Source organism: Barbus barbus (genome assembly GCF_936440315.1).
Source record: "Barbus barbus genome assembly, chromosome: 34".
Classification (NCBI taxonomy): Eukaryota; Metazoa; Chordata; class Actinopteri; order Cypriniformes; family Cyprinidae; genus Barbus; species Barbus barbus.
This window is the reverse complement of record NC_136762.1, coordinates 8,106,647-8,133,208: the sequence shown is the minus strand read 5'-3', so window position 1 is coordinate 8,133,208 and position 26,562 is coordinate 8,106,647. Positions and strand designations below refer to the sequence as shown.

Sequence of the window (26,562 nt, the reverse complement as noted above, 5' to 3'; positions counted from 1 at the left end):
TTCTTTGCAGATGACCATAATGCGCCTTTGCTCTTGAAGTATAAGCAGCACACATGCTAAAAATATGAGAACAACAGAGATTTCTGGAGCAGCATCTGAATCGGACCTCTCTCAGGCATTCTCATCCACGTGTAGGACTTGTTTCACTGTCTTTTATTTGTACTTCTTACGTGTTTTTTGAATAATTATGTGCACCTTCCTTGCACTTATTCTGACTAAGAACAAAATAATACAGAAAAGTACTTCTTATTAGCCATGATATAAGAAATGCATTCGTAAATATAAAGAAGCACCAGTTGACAGATTTTCAAAATTATATGCACTCACACTTATCCGGGGTAGTGTGGCAAAAATGTATAATAATTTCTGCATCATATCTGCTAAATTAACTATTTATTGATGCAATGGACAAACTGTAAATTTTCTGTTAGAGCTACATATACATATATATATATATATATATATACCGTATTAGTGGTGTAACGTTACACAAATATAACGGTTCAGTACATACCTCGGTTTTAATGTCACTTTTTGGTATGATATCGGTACAGCAGGGGGAAAAACTAAACTTTTTTTTTTTAAATAAACAGTGGTTTAAGTAATAAACAAGTTGCTCTTTCTTCAAACACATTCAGTTATACTTAAAATTTTCTTAGTGATAAAAATCTACCTCAGCTTATGCTTGAAACTATAGGGAGTCCTTTTACATTATAAGGTTACAATTAGGCCTAACAACTTAACCCAAACTTACATTTAATTTCTACTTATTTTTAAATAGATGATCAACACTCAACTTTAAAAAACAATTATATGCATGCATGTAAATTTCACATAATGCAGTTTTTAAATTAACTTAAAAATAATAAAATTTCTAGGCTACTGTTAAAATATATTCAATTACACACTGGCTGTCATAGCATGTTTCATAACAGATTAATTTAAACATATATTAAATAATTAAGACTAACAGGTTTAGTAAAATATAATGAGTATATGGTGTAATATTTCACGAAATGCTCCTCTGTAGATTTCATTTCTCCAGTGAACTAACGAGCTGTGGACACTGATGACTTGATGAGGTAAATTAAATGCGTAACATTTTATTTCCATGCTGTTTTGTCTTTCTGCGGTTACCACAAAGAGGGTAAGTCACAGAAGGTCATTAGGCTGTTCACAGAGTGCTGTATCAAAGCATATTAAATGCAAAGTTGACTGGAAGGAAGAAATTGGGTAGGAAAAGGTGCACAAGCAACAGGGATGACCGCAAGCTTGAGAATACTGTCAAGCAAAGCTGATTCAAACACTTGGGAGAGCTTCACAAGGAGTGGACTGAAGCTGGAGTCAGTGCATCAAGAGTCACCACGCTCAGACGTCTTCAGGAAAAGGGCTACCAAGCCACTTCTGAAACAGAAACAACGTCAGAAGCATCTTACCTGGGCTAAGGAGAAAAAGAACTGGACTGTTGCTCAGTGGTCCAAAGTATATATTTCAGATAAATTAAAATTTTGCATTTCATTTGGAAATCAATGTCTGGAGTCTGGAGGAAGACTGGAGAGGCACAGAACCCAACCGTGACGTCTGTTGGTCCATTGTGTTTTATCAAGTCCAGAGTCAATGCACCCGTCTACCAGGAGATTTTGGAGCACTTTATGCTTCCATCTGCTGACAAGCTTTATGGAGATGCTGATTTGCTTTTCCAGCAGGACTTTAGCACCTGCCCTCAGTGCCAAAACCACTTCCAAGTGGTTTGCTGACCATGACATTACGGTGCTTGATTGGACTGACCTGAACCCCATATGGAATCTATGGTATATTTTCAAGAGAAAGATGAGAAACAGTCGATCCAACAATCCAGACGAGCTGGATTAATAATAAAATAAATTTTGTGTAACAATATACAATGCTATTCAAAAGTTTGAGGTCGGTACATTTCTTCTTTCTTTCTTTTTAAAAAAAAAATTAATTAATACTTTTATTTAGGAGGGATGCGTTAAAGAATAAAAAGTCATAGTAAAGACATAGAAGAGATAGGCTTGTTAGAAAAGATTTCTATTTTGAACAAATGCTGCTCTTTTTAATTTTGCATTCATCAAAGAATCAAAGAAAAAAGTATCACATGTTCCAAAAAACAATATGAAGCAGCACAACAGTTTCAACACTCATAACAAATCAGCATATTAGAATGATTTCTGAAGGATCACGTGACACTGAAGACTGGAGTAATGATGCTGAAATTCAGCGCTGCATCAAAGAAATAAATTCTATTTTAAAGTATATTAAAATAGGAAACTAAAATTAGAAATTGCAATAAGATTTCACAATATTACTGTTTTTTTCTGTATTTTTGATTAAAAAAAACGCAGCCTTGATGGGCAGAAGAGACTCCCTTAAAAAACATAACAAATCTTACTGATCCCAAACTTTTGAGCGGCAGTGTACATATTTAAGTTAAGTTAAGTTAAGTTAACAACTTTATTAATCCCACAAGGGGCAATTCAAGTAGGGTAGCAGCATCACACAGCAAACACAAGACATCACATAGAAGATACAAAAAAATAAATAGGAAAAAAAAAAAAAAAAAAACACCTTAAGACTTTGAATTACAAAAACGAATAGCCTCTGGAACAAAGGTAAATTTATATCTATTAGATAAACATTTAATGCTTCTAAATCTTCTTCCAGAGGGCAGTACTTCAAAGTACTACATATCCATCCATCCATCCATCCATCCATCCCTCTCTCTCTCTCTCTATATATATATATTGTATATATTATACATATTCTATATACAGTATATTAAATATCATTATAATACTACGGTGATGTATTTAATAATACTAATAAATGCTAATATTTATGCTAATATTAATATTTACACATCCATCCTGTAATGATAAAAATCCACCCAGTGGTTTGTTTTAAATCCCTATTTTAAAATCCTCTCTCAAATCAGGCTGTTCTGAGGTTTCTGTCAGAATGACGTAGTTCTGTACAGACCGCTCCCACGATAGTTGATTGACGTGAGCTGAGAGCTGTCCGCCATTGTGTCAGCTCTGGTGCAGGGGAAGACAAGATGTCTCCGATTAAGCGATTGAAGTGTTTAGTTGTTGGATGTAATAATGAATATAGCAGTCGTCATTTACTCCGGACATCTGAGCCTCTATAGGCAGAGGATACGTTACTTTTGCTTTGAAGTGAATGCGCTGATCCTCGATCTACATAAATGCATCTATGTTTGCCCGAATCATTCGTGATCCAGCTTTATCTACAGAAGAAGTGAGTATAAGGGTTTTTATGAATCTCTGCAAATCGTCTTTCCTAATAATGTGCTAGTTAGCCAGTTTCGCAGCTGAAGTTTAGTATGCTCCATAGATAGATATATATACCTAGATTCCACATTATGGACTGATTCTATGGGCTGCGATACGTAAGCCATCCGCCATCTTTGGAACGGTCTGCAACTCTTTGAGCGCATTGACCGTGTTCGTCTACAACAGCAAGTTACACTTGTATATCTTTGAATATTCATTGATTATTATGGTGAATGCGAGATGGCTGAAGCTTCAACGTATCTGGAGCGGCCGAATAGGGTATCTACACATATCTATGGTCTGCTCGTCACTCCACGGAAGAGGGAGCGGAGTCAGCAGAGCTCACTAGGATTTAAAGCAACATGGACTAGATCAGCGTGCTGAAGACAGAGCTGACAGGGTAAAGAAGGTATTTTTTACACTACCATTGATCAATTTTAACCAAAGTATGTCATAGATTTTTCATTAAGACCCTAAAGAATCATATCAACTTGTGTAAAATGGGCATCCGATAACCCTTTAATGCACTTATTATGACTAGCATGGACTTGCGTTGAAAGCCCCAACAGAATATGGTATCATTTGGTAGGTTCAGTCAGGGACAAACATGCAAAAACACCCATGCTGCAAGTAACTACCTCTACCTCAAATTATTCCAAACAGTTGCACAGCAAAGGAGTATATTTAGGATCAATCGTTTTTGACATTTGATGTGGTCATCATGCTAAAGTTTTAAACAAAATAAAGGCGAAGTAAACATTGTTTTGAACAATATTTTGAATGGCAACCAGACTTGCCTGGCCTGTGGAAGACCGTAACTTGTGCCGACGCCAACGCAAGGAAGACTGTAGACCACCTTCTTCACTGTGGGCTGATCGGGGAAGTTAAACATGACGGACGCTGAGGGAGGGAATGATGTCACATGTTAAACAAGGGTCTACAGTATAGTACATCCAAATATGAGTAAACATTTCCACAAACAGTACAAAGACTTCAGAACAGGTAAACAAATGCTGCTTAGCGATCGTTCAGTCTCACACTATTCTCATTCTTATGGAAATAACATAAATTACTATATAAAGAAAAGAGCAAATCTCGATAAGTTAGAAAGAAGTCCAAGTCCAATGGGAAGACACTACAGTCTTAAAAATATAGGTTCTTTATTGGCATCAATGGTTCTATGAAGAACCTTGAACATCCATGGAACCTATCAAATGCAGAAAAGGTTCTTTATAGTCGAAAAAGGTTCTTTAGATTTCTAAAATGTTCTTCAAAATGGCTCTTTTTTTAGGAGCTGTTCACTGAAAGATTCTTTTGGGAACCAAAAAATGGTTCTTCTATGTCATCACTGCAAAAACACCCTTTTGGAACCTTTATTTTTAAGAGTGTATGTTGCACAATAAAGAACTATAAATCTCTGCCAGCACTGAATATGGGGGAAATGGCTTAAAAGCTTTTTAGTTAAATTTTGATTGATTTGATATCAAATTTCACACTCGGATTCAGACTCGTCTTTGGCCTAAATATACATGGGGTGGGGGGAGTTATCCATAAAAGATTAGATATGATTAGATAATGCATTAAGTATCATGAACTAATAATGAACAATACTTGAAATAATACATTTAATTAATTTCTGCATATACTAAAATATTTGACACCTAGATTAGCTAATCTTAACTGAACCTTATTGTAAAGTGTTACCAGTAAAACTTGGTCATAAATTTTTGAAGCTGGTTCACCAAGCAGATTTTCAGGAAAACATGGATAGAAACCTGTCACTGTGCTAATATGTAGCATTTTGGTATTGATATGCATACTAATATGCATCTTTTGGGGTTAAATAAAGTACAAAAGTGGCCAATGTTTTTGCATTCATAAAGTGGTAAACATGAGGCAGTTTTACTTCTGTTGGCCATGAAGATCTCTAGCGCTGTGTTCTGAAGCAGGAAGCGTCTGGTGAACACCGCTCGGATCTCGCTGAACATCCATTTGCCGTGAAGCCCCTCTGAGTAGACCAGCACCTACGCACAGGCGAATGGAAAGAGATAAGTTAACCGAACAGCAAATCCAACAGATTTTACAGACTGTTTTTCAATACGTTGTCACACGTGTTATGATCGTTGCTCGGGAAACACATTCCGTAGTTGCAGTTTGATTGTCACTCCAATCATCATTCCATGAAGCCACTTTGACGGAGCACTGCGAAACATTCCATTCCCGTCAAAAATGTTGGCTGGTACCCATTGAGTGATGGCAGGCCAGGCTTTGATTATCTCAAAATGGAGGCATCTCTAAAAAGGCGCTGCTTTCTGTTGATGATGCAAAGGCCCGTCTTTCCACCTTTCCTCCATTTTTTTGACACATCTTTCTCTTGTGGGGCCGACGCTCTCACTGTGCTGTCGGAACACAGTCCCTATGGGCGTAAGGCGGGCGTAAATAATCAATACTAACACGGGCCGGGGCAAGGGGGGATCATTAGTGAGTTTCTCCTCGGAGACCCCCAGGGACCTCGGATGCTGGATCAAGAGCTTCATCTTGACAAGTGAGAATGAGCCAAACTCCTTCCCCACCAACCACTTTAACGGACCAAGAGGTACACACACACACGCACACACAGAGAGACATACTCGCACACTTCAAGCCCAGGAAAGAGAATGCCTTGTGGCGTACAGATAAGAGCCCATATTCTGGGTGGGTGCAGAGGTGAGAAAAGGTTTGGGACATTGTGTACAGTAACTCTGAATGGAATGGGGTAAGGTTAGCACCTAAAGCTGATAGAGATACCGAAAGCTTCCACCAATCAGACCCTTGCTTAATTTCTCTCTGGAATAACGTTCAACGCTGACACCGAAGAGCCTCCTGTCACTTCCGGGTCTCTGGGGCTTAATTAAAAACGGATTATATCAAAATACTCACCATCCACCACCATAGGTACCCTCTCTCCATACAAACCACCACCAACAACAAAGATATACAGATAGGTTTGCCCCCTCTTTGATACAGACCTAAACTCAAAAAGCTGTCATAGATACAGGTCGTAAGGAAAACTGTGGATTGGTTATTAGAACTAGATTTGGCAAATTTGGTATTAGAGGTTCAAAGACTTTCCATCTGAGAGAACAATGGAGAGAACAATAGCAGAAAAAAAATGAAGAGAAACCATCATGTTCAACAATCTGGAGGGGGGGGAGGGGGGGGGCAAAAACCAAATAATAATATTATTGTCCATACATTAATTATAAACAAGTAAAAAATGACAACGCTAATAAACATTACTATTGATAATGATAAAACAAATGCATATTATTAAACATCATAACAAGAATGATAATAAATAAAATATTACACTATTACTATTATTATTATTATTATTATTATTATTATTACAATCAATTAAAAAAAATCAACCATACACAATAATAAAAAGACAACTATTACTAATAATGATAAAAAAGCATGCGATTAATAATAATAACAATAATGTTGTATGCAAGGATGATAATGATTATTATTATTATATTAATGTCAAGCAAATTAACTATACAAATATAAATAAAAACAATTTTTTTTATAATTTTTAATTATTTTTAATGATAATAAATAATCATTCTGATTATTATCATATAAATGACAAGCAAATTAACAATTTAAACATTAAAAACAAATGATTATCAATAATAAATGCTAGGAAAATATATTAAAATATTGCAATAATAATAATAATAATTTAAATAATAATAATAAATTAACAAATAAATATGTATTAATACAACAACAATAACATGTTGTTGTTATTATCATTAGGGTTAGAAATTAGTAACATTATACTGATTATACTACTAGTATTACTACTACTACTAGTTCTACTACTAATGACCAATACAAATATTAAGAAGAAAAAGTAGTTGTTTTATTGCTGAACATAATCTGACAGGTGCTTGCAATAAAAGGTACTTGTCCCTAATTAATTAATTAAATAAATAAATAAAAAACTGAAACAAAAAATAATACAAGACCTCTTTTTGTTTCAGTGGACATATATTCAAATTTATATGCATCTACACATGCCCTCGCCTGTCTCTTCCTGTGACAAAGCGCAGGCCAAAGGGTTAGCCAGCAACAAAAGATACTGCTGGAGAAAAAGCGTCTCAAAATAGGTCACATCAGAAAAAAATTTGTCATAACAACAGAGCTGGCACATCAAACATCAACAAGCCAGTGCCCCTGTAGACACAGAGGTCTTTGACAAAGTGCAGTCGTTATTCTCCCCCGTCTTTTTGTTCTCATCATGGAGAAACGGAGAGAGAAAGAGAGAAGGACGGAGGCCCAGCTGTAAAAAATGGGGCTTAATGAACCTGTCTGGCTGGGCTGTCCGCTGCCTGTCAGAGGTGTCACAATGGTGACGAGTGTCAGTGACGAGCGGCCCCGGGTCCCAGACAGGCCTGCCAGCTGGAGGCTTCTGCCCCACTCTAATCACACCAGCAGCAGCTGAGCAGGAACAGGCTCGAGGCTTTTACCTCACTGCTCCCGGCCTGTCAGCGCACACACAGCTACCTAGCCCACGTCTGGATGCTTATGTCTGTTGTATATGCAGCTGTTAGGGTTGGAAAAGCTTCCTAACATATGCATCTTAACATATCTATTGCATCAGTGCAATTTTGGAATAACGCAATTGTTTTGTTGTCAATGCAGTTTGGATTCTGTATGTAAACACTGGACCCCTATCGATGACTGGCCCCACAATTCTTCTCGTTTTGTTGCCGTTATCAGCTATTATTGAGCATGACATCCAAGCCAAATCTTTTTCACCGTCCCCATTCTTCAAAGGACGCCCCTAACTGCCCGCTGAATGGAACGTTATGACAGGGGTGAATACATCAAAAAGATCCGTCATTTTTAAACCGGACTCAATTTTTCACACAGCCCCTTGAGAGATGAGTGCAATACCTCCCCGTGTCAAATGTGTGCTGAGTCTGGCCGGGGATAGAACAGCCAGCATGACTGATATGTTTATAAAGCGGTCGTCTGTCGCACTGACAACCTGCCATCATAGCACCTCTGCTAGGCTCTCTGCAGATTTGTCTAATAAGCTTCCACTGCTGGGACTGAATGTGTGTGTGTGTGTGTGTGTGTGTGGAATGAGAGAGGGGAAAATGTGTCCAGAAAGTGAGAGCACTTGTCTCATCTCAAGAATAGTGACTACTCCCATGGTGCGTGAGAGAAAATGCATAAATGAGCTAAAAAGGTTCAAACTCACAGCCTAACAGTCATTTTACTTGCACATAGAAACATTTAAAGGAACAGTGCAACCAAAATGAAACTTCTGTCATTGTTTATTCACCCAAATGTTGTTCCCACCACGTAACTGTTTTATTTTCCTTCTGCAGAACACAAGAAGAGGCATTTGGAAAGAAAAATATACATGCAACAACAATGTCAAGATACAAAGGGAACGCAAACAAACAAATAAATAAATAAAAGTACCATAAATGTATAGCCTATATGAGTATGTCTAGCAATTACATTAAAAAAATAATTATTAAAGGATCAATAATAATAATTATTATTATTATTTGTATTATTATAATTTTTACAATTTTTACAAAAAATAATAAAACAATGAAAACAAAGCTAATGTAGGCCTGCATGACATTTTAAAATGTCAAGCACCTAAAATTAATTCATAAAAAATCAATCAATAAATAAATGTATGTATAGTCCATATGAGTATGTCTCATACTTACATTGAAAATTAATTATTAGATACTAAATAATAATAATCATCTAAAATAAAAAACAAACAAACATAAAAGTACCATAAAAGTATAGCCTATATGACTATGTCTGACACTTGTTAAAAAATAATTAGAGGTTTAATAATATTAATAATAATATGTATGCTGTTGTTCTTTTAATATTATAATAATGTATTTATAAATATTTTAATTCTTCCTATTACTATCATCAAACTTTCAAACTGCATGCAATTGTACTGTGTTTTTGTCATGTCATATATTTATGTTTTCTGAAGCCATTTGACAGTTTTATGTGAAGATCGAATCAAAATCTTTATTCACTGAAAATGCATTGTGATGAGTTATGTGTAAGAACCAATAGTTTTTGGTGCAAAAATGCTGTGAAATGTCATGGGTGAACTGATGGCAATTTTTATTTGTGGGTGGGTTGTTCCTTTAAAGAGATTAAACATAAATTAAAGAGACCTTTAAAACAATCACTGCCACTCAACGGCAGTAACAGACACACTACAAAAAGGCTGAGCGACTTTTGTAGCTTGTAAATGGCCTTTACTGCATGCAGGGTACAGTTTGTCTGCTGTAAGGGGCAGCTGAGTTTGAAAGCAGACATTCTGTGGCACTGTAGAGAGGAAAGACCAGCACAGTATGTGACAGTCTTTACCAAAGGCTCTGTTTCTGAACAGGTGGGGGTCTGGACTGTTTACCGCCAGCTGTTGTTGGCTACTGGCTTCACGAGAAATAGCCCAGGATGACAAGGTGTACTCCAGTCTGCCCACTACGTGTATGAATGTATGTGTGTGTGTGTGTGTGTGCCCTCTCACCTAGCCTTGTCGCTGCCAAATTCATGCTTACATACTTTTTCCTCAGAGCTGCTGCTGCCCTTTCAACCTTAATTTACATCACAAGGAAACTAATTTTAGTGGTCTTGGTCAACATGTGCTCCAAAAAAATTACTGAAATGTTTGTAATCAAATATACCAAAGCTGTGTTCCAATTCAAAGGATGCGTGACATAACTGTGTTCATTTGGAAAGGCTGTAGAGGAAATATTAAGCAGCACAACTGTTTTAAACATTAATAATTTATAATAATACGTTTTTGGCCATCAAATCAGCATTTTAGAATGATTTCTGAAGGATCATGTTACACTTAAAACTGTAGTAATGGCTGCTGGAAATTCAGCTTTGTCGTCACAGAAATAAATTACATTTTAAATAGCAAGCAGATATTTTAAATTGCAATAATATTTAACAAAATAAAATTTTTTCTGTACTATTTGATCATATATTGCCTTGGCATAATTTGGCATTTCACTTAAAAACTGCTGAATACACTTTAAAGTTGGGCAACTGGGACACAGGTGAGCATAATTTAATATAATATAATGCACAATTGATTTATAAAAAAATAAATAAAAGCGGAAAAAACTACTGAGCTCTTTCAAAACCACATTATTAAACTATAGAACTAAAGCATGATTAGAAAATTCATCGATCTATATCTCAAACTGTTTACCAGAAGTTCCTGTAGATCCTTTTAAAAGATGAAAAACACTCTGAAAGGAAATCCCACACACACACACACACACACACACACATCAAAGGCTGTATTTCCCATCTGATCTCTTCTATTTGTGACATGTGCTTTAAGGAGTGAAAATAAGCAAAATTTAAAATTCCTTTATCAGATTATCAGAAGCCTCTCATTGGACGCTCCTCACGCAATCCATTTTTCAGCCCCAGAAAAGGGGAATGGCTCCCAGAGCAGGTATCTCCGGAAAGAGGATGTGGTTTTTGCATAATCACTGTCAACATACATTTACGGTGTGTGAGAGCGTGTGTCGGGGTGACATGGTTTCAGCCGCGAAGCGAGACCGCGGTGATAAACGGATGAATATGAGCTCTGCTTGCTGCTCAGATCACTGCCTAATATGTCCAACCCAGTTTGTCAATAATGGTTTTGCTGCAAGGGCCGTATTTCGGGCACATTCTTGAGATTGTGCGTGCAATGAAAATAGGTATGCCGGCGATGGTGGAATCTTCATGCGGTTCAGCCATTTTGATTTTCATTAAATAATGGTTTGCAGACAAATGAGAAGCTCATCAAAAATCAAAATGGCTACAAAAGGAAACAATGAGCAGGATGAAGCCTATAAATGTCCCTTCAGGCACATATGTACACATGCAGCTAACACTAATCTAGATAAACAGCTTGAGAGGGCTTGTGTTAAGGGCTTTTTAAAAAGACAGAGTGGAATTTTCTTTGGGGTCCATTTGCTGAGCCCACATTAATGGCCCTTCTTAAGAGACTCATCACGCTTAAGATGACTGGAATCGCGCTGGCCTAATGAATAGCCTCTCTTCAGCCTGACAGAGAAGTCGCAGACAAAGCACTGCGCTTTTCACATTCAAAAACAGTAGGGTGGAACTGAAAGAGATAAACTACACAACCAAACATACGTCGAGATCCCTCCCAATGAACAAATTTCGGTTTTGCTAGATGTTTAAATTTTTCTGTAGAACTGCACATAACTTTTCTATTTCTAGCATCAAAATGCATTTCTCACAAAGCGAGGTCCATACACAGATGATTTATTATAATTGCTGTGGAAAAACTTGCCTAATCTGCACAAAGACCAGACCTGAACCCTGCTGAACACCTTTTGGATGGGTTTTCAGCAGCTGACCTCACTGATGCTTCTTAAAGGGAGCAAATCTTATTTAAAGAATTTGCCACTGACGATTCAAACACGAGTTTTGAGCTGTGTAGAGTAGTGCTTGTTGTTTGTCATTTCTCCGATCACAAATGCAGACATGGTCATGTTTAAAAAGACAGTATAAGTCATTATAATCAGTAATTATGTCCCCACTGAATGCAACAAATGCCTCGTTTATCGTGGGTTTTACTGTTTTTGTGTCATTGCGCCGGGACATGGCAACACAATACGGTAAAGGGTATAACATTTCCATCTCACGCTTAAGGTATTTGGCCAATCACAACACACTGGATAGCTGGCCAATCAGAGCACACCTCACTTCTCAGAACGATAAGCTTTGTAAAAATCTACGTGTTTCAGAAAGGCAGAGCACAATAATGTACAGTATGTGGAAAATAATGTGTTTTTTAACCTTGAACCGCATAAACACAGTGCATTACACCAAATACACAAAATAATGTTATTTTTAGCAAAGTCATATAATCCCTTTAAGGCCAATGGTTTTGAAATCAAATGTTCAACAAGCACATACTGATTTAGCGTAGTAGGAGCTGGGAAATAACTGATTAAATGTAATCTGGATTATGTAATCTGATTCCAAAAATCAAGTACTCGTAATTAGAGCATTTTACATTTTAAAATTACAGGTTACAGTTACTTTTCATGGATTACATGATTACATATTATTCACACAATGGCAGTAAATTATTCATAATTTATTGATTCTCCTTAATTCTTCTTTTTTATCTTTTAAATTTTCCTCTTGAAAAATTCTACTTTGTGTCTATATTCTATATTCACAAATGTTGTGTAAATAACTTTGCAAACCATGCTTCTGAATGTGGGGGGGGGGGGCACCCCTCATGCAATTACACCATGTATGAAACAAATGATTATGCAAGTCTGAGGAAGTTTGCATATTTACAGCTTGATGTCGCTTAATGATCACATTGACATACAGGTAAACAAATTAAATATTTATATTATTTTTAGTGTTCAAGTGTTTAAATAATGGTGCAAGGTAATGTTTAATGCATTTTATGCTGTTGATATAAAAAATATATATATATTTTTTCTTTCTCTTTGCTTTTTTATATCAATTTGGTGCATTTAATGGTGATCTTAAAACAAGTTTGATGAAAAAAGTAATCTAAAAAGTAGTCAGAATGCATTATCTAAAATGAGTAACCTAAATTCTGATACTAACTAGTTTTCATCATGTAATCTGCGACCAGTAATGGACTACAATTTATAAGTAATCTACTCAGCACTAAGTGTATAGATAATGCAATGGATATATTACACAAAAAATGCATCTGGAAACGAGAATGAGGGGTCTCATACTGCATCCTACAATTAATGAGACTTTTGCCAGAACTCGGCTGTTGTGAAACTCACGCCATCTATTATTTTTTCCTCCAAGAATCTCGCTCACCCCTTTAGATTTCTCCATGTCCTTTATAACAAAGCACAAAGAAATCATAACGGTTTCCTCCCCAGTGCCAACAGACACACATTAAAGATTAGCAGCCATATCAAGATCTTCCTCCCCCTAAAATAAAATAATAAAATAAAATAATTTCTGCTAGAGAAACAAATACAAATAAATATTTTGGCACAATAAGACCTTAGAAAAAACATTAGCTGCTTGCAATAGAATGCGTATGCTAGGAAGTCTCTGCGTTGAGTGGGAGGGGTGTTGCTTTCATCCTCAGGGGCAAGTAAAATGGAAACAGTGGAGGGTAATCTGGCTGTTGAGCATGGTAGATCATTTGCACTTGATCCCCTTGTAATTATATAGTTTAAATCTTTTTACCCTCGCTAATCCAGAGCCACATGGAGACGTTTTCTGGGCGGCGTTGACGGGGCTGTTGGACAACCCTCGTCAACTTATGTCAAACGCTTCCTAGAGGATTTCGGGAGTGGGAGGAGAAGACTGGTGTTGATATAATTATTTTGACTGTGTTTATTTCATGCGCACACGTACTTTGCATATCGCTCCCCACCATGAGGAAGAGATGGAGGTGGAGGAAGTCTTGAAAGGAACAAGATGGAGGGGGGAACTAAATTTATTTGATGGTAAAACCAAGTTTTGCAGTTAAATCTCACAATTAATTGCTATTTCGTAAACACAATTTACGGCATCTTTTCAGAGTAATCAATGATTGGCTCTTGTTTTTAGATATACACAATGAAATAAGTAGATCATTATGTTGCAGTCAGACAAAAATGATCTCCCCTGATGACCCGTGGCTCATTGCTAAGCTGAAGCATGTGGGTGTTACGTACGTGTATGTGCTCTCGGTGGTATCCCTGCTGGCCAGCGGGACAGCGGACCATCTTGCAAGCCTGCCAAAGCTGACAGCCTGTGACAATCTGCTTGGCGTGTGGCTATTTGACTAATTACACTGGATTACAGCATATTAATGCAAGCTGTTTTCTCCAGGGTTAGTGACCTAGACATGCTAGCTCCAACACATGCTAAGCTCACAGGAAGACAGATTTTTCTTTTGCAGAAAATGAAAATAGAAGTGGCTTCACTTCTTTGTCTTGGTTCATCAGTGAATGTGTATCTCAACTGGAAGCCCAAGTCATGCTGTCTCTTCTGAACCCCCATAAGGCAATACAGAGGAGAATACAGAGAGTAACATCTCTGTTTCTTTTTTTCTATCCATGATTTGAAAAGGGAAATGCTTGTAATGCGAGTATACAAAAGACAGCAAGTTCATAAAGTGATTTATTACTCATAAGAGTAAATGTTCCCCAAGGCTGGATCATAGGCATTTCCTCATTGATTGAGCTTTTGTGCAGAAATGAGATCTTGATTAATGGTGGAGAGTCACATGGGAGAGGTTTAGTCTGTAGGATAAAATCTTTATTTTCTGGACATTTCCGCTTGGGAAACTCTGGGACTGTTCCAAAACTAATCACTTGCTAGGCATTTGTGTAAAACATATCTCTAAATCAATACAATGTGTATTTTTATGCAAATGTTTCATATTTCATATTTTTATGGGATTTTTCAGTCAGCCTTTCTGCAGTTACTGTGTTTATGAATGATTCACTGGATAATTAATTCAGCTGATTCGTTCAAAACAGATTCATTTAGAAACTATACAACTGCCTTGTAAGTGAGTCATTGAATTATTCACTCAACAAATTTGTTCAAAACACTGATTCATTTATGAGAGAATCATTGAATCATTCAATAAACTGATGAAAGCAAAAAGCAGTGATTCATTCAGCAGACACAGCATTACTGTGTGTTGCTTGAAGATATGCAACTGGAGCTATTTTCTTTGGCGAAGTAAAAAAAAAAAAAAAAAGTATTTTTTTTTTTATTGTAAAATTTTTTTTACAATACCTTAATATGCAGAGTCGACTGCAAAAAATACATTTATAAGTTAATTACTCCTTAACCTGAGAACTTTGCTTTGTTTAAGAAACCAGAGCAGCTTCATGTAGTAACATTGGCTCAACCAATGGCCTGAGTTTGGGGGCGGGGCTATTGGTACCCTGACCAATAGCAGAAGGGAGAATGCATTCAGGAAAACTTGCTTGAGAAGAATCATTATTTTTGCAAACTCCACATTTTCAAATGTAGTAAAATTCTTACTAGCAATCAAAGTCTCAAAGTAATGTGTTCTCATGAGTCCTGCTATCTATTCATATGCAATTGCCAAAGTAAGCACACACTGTGTCTGGGCCTCTGCTATCAACAAAAATGGAAGCCGAGACTTTAACAAAGGCAAAAGGGGAGAAATGAGTGTGTTTAGAACACAACGACTCTCCCAATTGTGCTAAATCAATCCCAGACTTGCAACAAAGAGAGACCGAAGCTTTTCTATTTGTATCCTCTCCTCTGGCTCAAGCGCAGTGTAATAATAGTCTTAAAGTAAGCATTGTAGGAAGAGAATACTTGAGTGGCTTACATAGGCCGTTTAATGAAACATTAAGGCAGCGGTTTCCAAGGGTCCAAGGAGGATGGAAGAAAAGGTAACGTGGCAGAATGGACTTATAGCATTCCGCCAGCCTTATTGTACAGAAGTCACATCAAATTAACTCTGAGGGCCTTTTGCAGGGCCTTTTTCTCTCTGCCGAGCTTTTCAGAACAGATTAAGCTATGAAAACTTCAGAATTACTAAAGCACCTATTAAGCATTATGCACCGTCCTTTCTTCAGCCCTCTCTTTGAACGCGATTGAATGCACTGGGGCATTCAATAGACTCTGAGAGCAGAAAGGCTGGAGTTATTGGGGAGGAAACATGATAACAGAACTATTTAAAAGATAAAAAAATGACTGCTACAAAACTCACAATGTCAAACTTTCCACATTTGTTCACAAAAAGCCTCTGTAGAGCTCAAAAATTGACATTAAACTCCTGGTTTGTGTGTTTATTTATTATCCGCTTGACAGTTCATTATTTCCACCATCACTGGAGCTCAAACTATAAGCCGTCATCAACTTCTTGATTGTATCAAAGAGGTTTTAAAATAACTTTTAAGTGTTTTAAACTCTTAAATTTATAGTAAAATGTGTGTTTCTTGTCCACATCCAAACTCTGCAGGGGACACAGGGCTGGAGCAGTTCAAAGCAGCATGGAAAGAGCATGAATGGTAATTGTACTTAACAGGATTGGAGAGGGCCCTGACGGTGGCTCTTGAGACGCAGGTCGTGTGGCGTTAAATGGCTGTCACCCACTCAAAGATCCATGGCTTGGGAAGAGGACAAACAAAAGCCCCTGCTATTCGCTCACATGCAATGTCAAGAACAGGGTCCCTGCAACTCCAGGCAACCTGAAATATGTTGCTCATTAAGTCCTTAGGTCTTGGGTATCTAAACTTCAGAACTTATGGAATGCACACTAGGGTTTCAACTAAAGCTTATATAAATATGAAGTAAGAACATCTGCTATAGGGGAATATAATTCAGAGATGGGGTTGTTCTTTTGCCCTAGACTATTGGCTATAATGAGACCTCAAGGGGAATCTGCCTATTAAAACAGCAGGTATCTAACACCTGTCCAGAAATATTGCTTTGACTATAGCCATTTCATACATACACAGAAAACAACATAGCTATAGTGCTGCCTAGCTTTTACACTTCAGTGCAAGCAGAATGAGAATTTGTGGGACAAGAGTATTATTAGTATTCAAGGTACACATTTAGATTTTTTAACAGTTCTTGCTTTCTCTGGGAATCGAAGCCTTGACCTTAGCATTGCTAGTGCCATGCTCTATTGTTTGAGTGACAGGAAATTGAATGATATTAAATAAAACAAATAAAAACAGTATTTGTTCATATCTTATATATGTATACACACACACAGACTACAAAAACCTCTAGCATGAAAACCCCTTAATATGACCCTTATCGAACCTCTAATTGGATTGCCAGTGCTTGGAAGCAATGATTCTGGGCTTGCTGCCTTTTCTCCTTTTGTATTCCCATCAGCCACAAAATACCAAAACAATTGGATTGGGATCAAATGGACCGAGAACTTTTTGTTGCCCTCAAACACAACAGATTGACTAAAATTGGACCGGGCAAAAGCCTCAGGCCTTCGATCGAAAGATGGACACATTTGCATTTCACAGGGTCCGAGCAACGATTTGAAACAGTTCCACACTGGCCATTGTTTGGCCTTTTACCAGTCTAGTCTTAAAACAGCAACATGCGGTGCGGCATTCAAACCTTAACTCGTAGTTTCGTTCACATACTCATGAATAATAGTTTAAGAGGATGTGATATTTCTGAAACAATAACCTTTATCCATTATGTATGACTAGAGGAATGAACCAGCGCACCTCGGTCGTGTCTTGTGTGATCGAAGAGTATCCCCTCATCTATTCAAATGCCAAAATAAACCCTCCCAACATCAAGCACTAACATCAATCACGTTAATTACGCCAAACACCATAATAACAATAATTACAATAATATCTCATTAAGAAGGAGAGAGTGAATGACGGAGGAGAATTAATAGCAGGCAGGTGTACAACATGCTGCAATTACAGAGCCTGAAATGAGTTCATCGCCCAAAGGCAAACTGAGAAGAAAGAGAAAGACTCCTAGTCAGAGAAAGTGAGAGGGAGGGAGGGGAGGCGGAGAGAAAGTGAGAGTGAAGTTTCTCTAGCCCCCAAAAAATTAAATAAAAAGAGAATTGCAAATAAGCAAATAAAAATGTCTTAAATGTGTAAATTAGGGGGAATAAAAAAAATTTAAAAGGAGGTTGGGGGAGGAAAAGCAGCTTTTCCTGGCAGAGTTGTGGGCACGGATGAAAGGGGAGCGGCCCACCCTGATCAAGGGATCCACGGAGCTCTGCGGCAGCCATCAAGCCTGCACCTCTGCTAGCGACTGGCAGCTTCTCCTTCTCCTGTCAATCATTCATTACGCCAAGCCTGAGTCGTACAGGAAGCGCCTCCTTGCCTTGACCTATCATATTACAGCTTCTGTAAACAGCTAATCCGCATTCGTCAGATGGTGTCAACACCTCCGCCTGTTTTTGTGCACGCTCAGCCCCGCCAACAGCTAAATTGACACAATAATAAAATCATTTGAATTTCAGCATAGTGTAGTGCAGAAGTCAACAGCATATATTGTATACTGCCCATATTTGTGTGTGTGTGTATATATACAGTAAATATATATATATATATATATATATATATATATATATATATATATATATATATATATATATATATATATATATATATATATATATATATACACATATACACACACACACACATTGCTCAATAAATAAATAAATACATTTCTGCAAAAACAAGTCAGCAAAGATTATGATTTCTGAAGGATCATGTGACACTGAAGACTGGAGTAATGGCTGCAAAGAATTCAGCTTTACCATCACAGGAATAAATTACATTTTAACATATATTCAAATACAAAACAGTTATTTTATATTGTAATATTATTTCACAATATTACTGTTTTTTGTCTTTTTAATCAAATAAATTATTAAAAAACTTTTATTGCTTTTAAAAAATAGTGACAACAGCGATATGAATATGCGTATACACAAATACGCAAACATTACCTTTATTATTATGAATAATATTAATTATAACAGTCAAATTTTTAGACATTTTTCAAAAATATACATTGGACACACCTAAATGTTTGATCATCTGGTGCATTTTTGTTTTTACAATCTTGCAATTGTTGCAGAAAAGCTTACACACAGAAGTCCACTACTGATCCATCTGTTTACCACAAACACAACATTTATCCATTATTTTGATTTCAAATCCAAACATTGTTACTGAAAATGCTTTTTAGTCACCTGCCTAAGTTTTCGGATGCAGCCGTGATGTGATTTGAAGCCATTTGCGCATTTTGAGCGGGAAAGCACGCACGGTGATTCACACAGGCTGTTTATGACATTATGTCTCACAGAAAGTTTAAAATTACTTTATATGTAATTCAGTAAATAATTATGAGTTATACCTCACCTTCAGCATTATCATTATTTTACCCGCGCCGGACAGAGACGGAGACAGTGCTGCTGCATGTGGTGCCAAACCTCTCACGGCACAAGCGTCATCAGCTAAAGATCGTTTTTTTGAGATTGGCCTTTTTAGAGACCGCCGATCAAACATCTCAAAGCGATTATCGGCCGATAATGATCATACCCAATCAATCGGAGCACCCCTATACACAGTATAAAACACCAGTATTCAATAGTTAGCTATTTAGTTAGATGTAATTATTTTTAATAACAATAATTATTATTGTAATTAAATGTTACTGTACTGTCCATATATAATGTCATATTTTTCCTTGATTTCTTCATTTTTTAATTGTATTTATTTTTTAAAGCAGACTATAAGATGCTTAGGCTGCTGAATGTTTTATTGATGGGAGAGCACGTTGTCATCAGGATGGCTCTTTTAGCCCGAGGGCTGTTCCAGCGTGCAGAAAGAGCCCTCAAGGCAGGAAGCGGCATGTCAGCTCTTCCCCTGCCCTCTCCAGGAGTTTCAGCAGGAGCTGCACACCTACTGAATTTTGATTATGGAAGATGGCTGGCTCAACCGCTACAGTAATGAGGCCAGTCGAGAGCCACCACAAGCTGGAACCCCAAAAATCCAACAAAACTCTACAACAGGAGGCAAGTGGAATGTATTATGCCTTTGAGTCTGGGATCTCTCACAGTGATTCAGGTGGAAAAGAGCTAAATAGCAAAATGCTAACATATTTGCAAACTTGCTTAAGTTTAGCAATCAACATATAATCCTAAACAAGCTATCATCTGAGAATTAAATAACACATTTCCTTTCAATCTGTTATAGGCTATCAAAATGTAAATATCAGACGCCAGCTTAGCTTAAAAGAGACTAACCGATTAACTGGTTAGTCTTTTTGTCATTGCCTGCTCTTAAAAGCACCACTGACCATAAAATGAGCTTCCTAATTCATTTGGCCCTGAAATCAGACTTTCACATAAAGCAGAGGTAAGGATATCAATCATTTTAACTTTCACTGAGGCTATGTGTCAGCGTCACAAAACAGCTCATGTGGTGTTAATGAGCGTGTAATATAAAACACCAGCCACTAGCTCCATATGTCGCAGCATTATGGAAAACAGAATCCTACTTCTGTTACCAGCCAGATTTGTAGCGCTATCGTGTAAGCTATGCATACTATATGTATATATATATATACAGTGTATGTATATATTCTTAGATGAGTAGTGGCAATATATATTGCAACAAATTCTGATTACTTTGCCACACACACACACACACACACACACACACACACACACACACACACACATACACATATATATATATATATATATATATATATATATATATATATATATATATATATATATATATATATATATATATATATACATACACACACACATATATATACACATACACATATATATATATATATATATATATATATATATATATATACACATATATATATATATATATATATATATATATATATATATATATATATATATACACATACACTGTATATAAATTATTAGATGAGTAAAAGTGACACAATAATAATAATTTATACATATATAGGCCTATATATATATATATATATATCTACATACATAACATGTATTGGCATTGTGCAAAAATTTTGTGACAAACTTTGATTACTTTGCCACTTTTACAGTAATTTTGCAAATCTTAAACCGCATCTCCATAAAAGAACATCAAAATCCATCCCAGTCAGTCGGCTCTCCATTTCACATTGTCAATTAACTGTCATTGTGGACAGATTCTCTGTATAAGTCAGCAGGCGGAAACGAGGCGGGGGCTCGTCCGTGTTATTAATGGAAATGATATACGTCAATATGGCCGTGTCGCCTCCCACGTGTCAGCCTGTCGTCTTACACAAAGGAACTGGCAACTTATGAACTGCCTGCGCCAGTACATCGAGTCCATAAAACAACTGGCCCTGGTCACCAGGGAGCCCCCCTCGATCCCGCCCCTCCATCGAACAGAAACCGCCCCCCTCACAACAGATGACACAGATGGGGAGAGGGCAAACAAAAAAGGGGGCTTCCTTTGTAGCAAGTGGGAACCTTTTCAAAAAGCCATTCATGCAACAAATTGGGGAAAGCTGGACCTCACTGCATCACTATAGGTTCTTGCTTTTTCAATGGCTAACCTGTAAGTGCAGACAAATTTATGACTTTCTTTGTGATAGAGCAATAAAATATACAGCTGAGAGTTGCAGGATTACAAATGATTTGGGTATTTTTAGCGTTTTGTTTTGGCAGCAACTCTACATTAATACAAGTTTAGGTCACACGTGCATTGAGAAACGCTACTGTTGAAAGATTAAAAATGTAATTTAAATGTCTGTCCTACTAACTTCTGCAGTGATTTATCTAATAGATTTGACTGTTCTTATACTTTAAAGCATTAGTCTTTACCGCTTCATGAGACGTTTCGCTAGAAAGCACCTGTCTTACTTTGCAGTTTGCTCACTTTCTTTTCGGTTTATTCTCGCTCTCCTGCGGTAGCTTCTTCCCCCCTTCTACCTTCACTTCTCCCTTTTGCAATCTGCATAGAGAGACATTTGTCATCATTAGCCCAGCTCTGACAGTTGGCACCCAGCACCTCAGATCTCAAGGACTGGCAATTATGAAGCCTTCATCCCTTATTTGGGTTACATGGCCTAATTTCATCATGGGCTTCAACCACCAGCATTTCATTACCCGAGCCCCCCAACCTGGGAAAAAAAAAGCACAGTCTTTTTCTCTCGTTTTCTTTCTCTTTGTTTTCGCCCTCCAGAACCGGCTGTTGAGCGCACGTGCTTCTCAGAATAGGGCGGTATAATTAATTTGAAATGCATCAAGGCATTGTCCTCACCGGGGCTGTTGAGAGGATGTTCTGGTTGAGTATCATCGGGTCAGTGAGCGAATGATTACGGACTCAACCTCTAAACATGGGATGTCTCCAAGACATTAAGATTAATCACAGCAAGCTGAAGAGGTTGGTGTCTTGTGACGGCCGCTTGTTAAAGGTGTTTTACTGAGCTTGGGGTTTGTGTACGCCGCTTGAAAACAAACAGATGAAAATAAACAGGTTTGTTTGCTGAATGCAAAATGGAAATGATGCTTCATGGGAAACTTTCAAAAGTTTGAAGAGTTTATAGAAATTTAAAGGTAAATTTCAATTAAAATATTCAAGCTCATGATGTTTCAAGCGTATATGGCCTTCTTTCTTCTGCAGAACTAAAAAAAGTTATATTTTAAGGATTTTTTTTTAACAATGAAAGTCAATGGGGTCCAAAACAACACAGGACTTTCATTGTATGTATGGAGGCGGAAAAAGCTCACAAATACATTTTTCAAACTATCTCCTTTTGTGGTCCACAGAAGAAAGTCAGTCATACAGGTTTATAAACGACACAATTTTCATTTTTGGGATTTGTTTGCTGAATACCAAATGAAAATGATGCTTCATGGGAAACTTTAGAAAGTTTGAACAGTTTATAGAAATGAAAATTCTAACAACATTTATTCAACCTCATGACATTTCCAACTTATTTTAACAATGAAAGTCAATGGGGTCCAAAACAACACAGGACTTTCATTGTATTGAGGGGGAAATATGCACAATAATTTTTTCCACAGAAGAAAGTAAGTCATACAGATTTAGAAACGACATAAGAATAAGTAAATGACACAATTTTCATTTTTGTGCAAAAGATCCATTTAATTTGCCCCACATATGCAGAATAGCTGATTTTGTGAATGCACCTACATCTAAGTGAACACGCCTCAAAAAATCTTCAAATGCGTAAAATTTCGGATTAAAGGACATTAAAATCAAAAGGTTCTTTTTTGAATAAACTAATGAAATCAATGCTAAATCTATGCAAATAAATGCACGTCATTAATCAGAGAAGCTGACAAGCAACACATATTGCTGTGGGGGGAGAAAGGGTGATGGCAAAGCTCAAAAAAGTGATAAATTTTCCAACCTTCCTCTCCCTCCCTTGCACTTGAGTGTTACTGTTTCGCTTTAGCCTATCTAGTCCGCTAAACCAAAAAATTCTGCATTTTACGGAGTGGTTATTGTCCTCCTAAACTCCCCCCGAGAGGAGGCTTCTAATACAGCATGGAAAATAAAACAAATGGAGGGAGAGAATTCAAAGTGTGAGAGGTAGGGGGCTGACAGCCGATAGGCAAGAGAAAATTAACTGGGAGCCCTGCAGTGTGGCCATATTGCCTGGAATAACCGAATTCGCTTCAGAAGAAAACTCAATGACAATTTTGATATCCATATGCAGGAAGCTGAAAGGGATATGTCATAATAAGTGTCCATCTTGTATAATGCAATCCCCACCAGCGCCGAGCTCCACACTAATATTGCTTGTCTTAAATGGCAGGGCCTTTAATATGATTTATATTTGACTTCTCCACTCCATTAAGTGCACTCGATAATCTGTGCTTTGACCTAGCGACGCCTTTTGGCTCAGATCCATTTTTGCTCTTCTTTTTTTTTTTTTTTTTTCGCTGTCGCAAAATGATGATGGGATCAGTGTAAAGAACTGTCCATGAATGATGATGAAATAAAGCTGAGCTGACCTCCTTTTGTCAATGAATAATAGGATTATGAATATCAGTGTGGAGAATGACTATTAACTTCAATTAGGACTCTCTAAAGCTCTTGATATATTCAAATCTGCGAATAACTCTCCGGTACTATTAATATTGGCATACAGTGTTCTAGCTATATAGAAGTGCTATCTAATGTTGTCCCGTGATGATTTTTTTTTTTTATGTATTTTTAGTATGTTAATATTAATAATGAGGGATTCTAATTAAATACAGTGATGCAAAAACCGCAGCACTCTCTGCAATGTAGGCTATTTCATGAATATAAAAATCTCTGTATACACACACAAAAACAAGAAAAGGAATCAAAGAAACAGAAAAAAATCACATTGTTAATTTCATATATTTTAAAAATAATAATTAACAAAATAATAACATAATAAAACAATAAAAAGTAATAGGATTTAAAAAAATAAGTAACATAATAAAAACAAAATGTAATATCCATTTACGTTTTAAAAATACTGAAATTATTTTTTTTATTTATAAATCTTTACATTATAGCAAATTGCTAAATTAAAAATTTAAAGATGGTGACTAAAAACCTGCAGCAACTGTAAGATCTTCATTTAATCATCAATTTGTTTAAAAACAATACTATTCATTGACAGTTAAACATGGTACATGTGTTTGACAAGGGCCTTTATCAGCACGCCTGACCATTTTGACAAGAGAATCGCTCTTCAGAATGAGACGGGAGGGAGGGAGAGAGAAAAATGAAGAGATCATCAAGGAAACTCCAGAACAAAGAAGCCTTCAATGAGCTAAACGTTTCCTGGGTTATATGCTCGTCCAAAAAGGGGCGGAAGCCGGAGTCATTGTATTGATTTACACAATCAGGCATCCTATTCGCTGGGTCAGAAATAGCAACCATACCGTTGTCACATCCTTATATATCACAGCAAAGCCTGTGGATAGTGTGTTATGTCACGAAGACACACAGATCGCAATGTTGTGCAGACAAAGAGTGCGTGAGAGGAGAGGGGGTTCGAGGTCAAGGGGGATTTGAAGTGCCTCCAGGTCACACTTAACAGGACACTTGAGTCAAATATGCAGTATTGAATGGTTTTGTATTCAAATGATTTAAGATGCAGCATTAAAAGTTTCCAATACTGAATAGCTCTCGTTAATTTTTTTTTAAAGTGTGTTTATAAACTTCCTGGACAATTATGTATTACACTATCATAAAACTTTGAAATGGAAATATTGATAAACACCGTCTTGAGTTCCGTTCCATAAAGTACATTCTTCCTTTGCAATAGGCCAATTTCCAATTTTGAGTGTGAGAGTGTTAAAATATTAACAGGAGCTAATCCGAGATGAAATTATGCCAGATACTATAACAGTGTACTGCTATTTACTGTAACACACTGGCAAACAATAGACAAGCAACTGATTCAGACATACAAAAGCTGAACACATCAGAGCATGAACCAGTGAAGGGAGGGAGACCGTCTGATCTGATATGGTTGGGTACCTGCCATGTAATGTGTGTGTGTGTGTGTATGAGAGAGAGGGGTGGTTGAGGTGGAAGCAGGGTTAAACAGATAGCACAAACAAATTCTGAACGAAACAAAAGTGTCAGTATATAAGTATTTTTCTCCTTTACTTTTGTCAAATCACCCCCCCAAAAAAATCTCCCAAGTTTTTTGTCACCGTTTGCTTTAAATATAGTGTTATATACTTATCCCTGCCAAAGGCCCAAACAGCATTCACCTTGCTTTCATTTCATGACAGAGGCGAAGGCGAACTAATAAGTGTGATCTCTGCCTACAAACAGCAGAGCTCTATTAATTATAGTTGGCAAAATCATCCAGGCAGATAGAGCCAAGCAGACAGTGAGGGCTGGAGCCAACAGACTGAGATGCCTCAGTACAGTGACCTATAACAATCTGCTCTATGTGCTTGAAACAGACGTGTGTATAGATATATCTGCAAATATCATAGTCTATATTTAGTCATAGTCTTATATCATAGTCGTCGCGTGGTGTCATGGGAAGGATATGGAAAGGGCACTAAACATGTAAACACGAGGTGTTCTCGTTGTTTTGTTGTTTGATTGCGTATAATATCGCAAAAAAAATTATACACAAGATTTTTTCCAGACATCGTGATCTGAGGAAGTCGATCTCAAATCGTTCAAATATTTACAGTGGAATTTTAGAAATACAGTGGAAACAAAAAAATGGCATGAAAGGTTAAAATAAGAAAATACAGGCACGTTATAAAAGCATGAGATTTTGAAAGACGACGTCAAAAAATTGTAACGAACTGTGACTACTGATTTGGACACTGAACAAGAACAGAAAAATCTCGCAGATCATTTAAAACAATAAAAGAAGTTAGGATTTATAGGATAATATTTTTCTTCCCATCGAACAAATAAAGAACTAATTTAAATTAAAAACATTCAAGAAAACGTGCGTAAAAGACGCTTCTCCTTTTACATTTGCTACACCACTCTGGAATGTCTCATATTTTATGCAAAAATAAAACTTTAAACAATACTTTTTTTTTTTTTTATAATTAAAAATCTAAATAACTAGACACAAAATGCGACAAATTTTCCATATGTTAGGAAAAACGCCTTAAAATATAAAGGCCTTCGTCTTAATTTAACAATGAACTTCACAAAAACTT

General features: G+C 36.8%; 1 protein-coding gene across 3 annotated transcripts in view; it reads right to left on the bottom strand.

Moving 5' to 3' along the window:
* The window catches only part of LOC306854604 (neurobeachin-like), a gene marked incomplete at its 5' end in the record, with an annotated part of 285,564 nt that overhangs the window by 53,804 nt on the left and 205,198 nt on the right, over window positions 1-26,562 (bottom strand). For all 3 annotated transcript variants that reach the window (XM_079392763.1, XM_079392762.1, XM_079392764.1), the window contains 2 exons: window positions 4,112-4,214; window positions 5,221-5,338. In XM_079392763.1, the coding sequence (XP_079248889.1) occupies window positions 4,112-4,214; window positions 5,221-5,338 (221 nt within the window). The remainder of the gene's footprint in view (window positions 1-4,111; window positions 4,215-5,220; window positions 5,339-26,562) is intronic.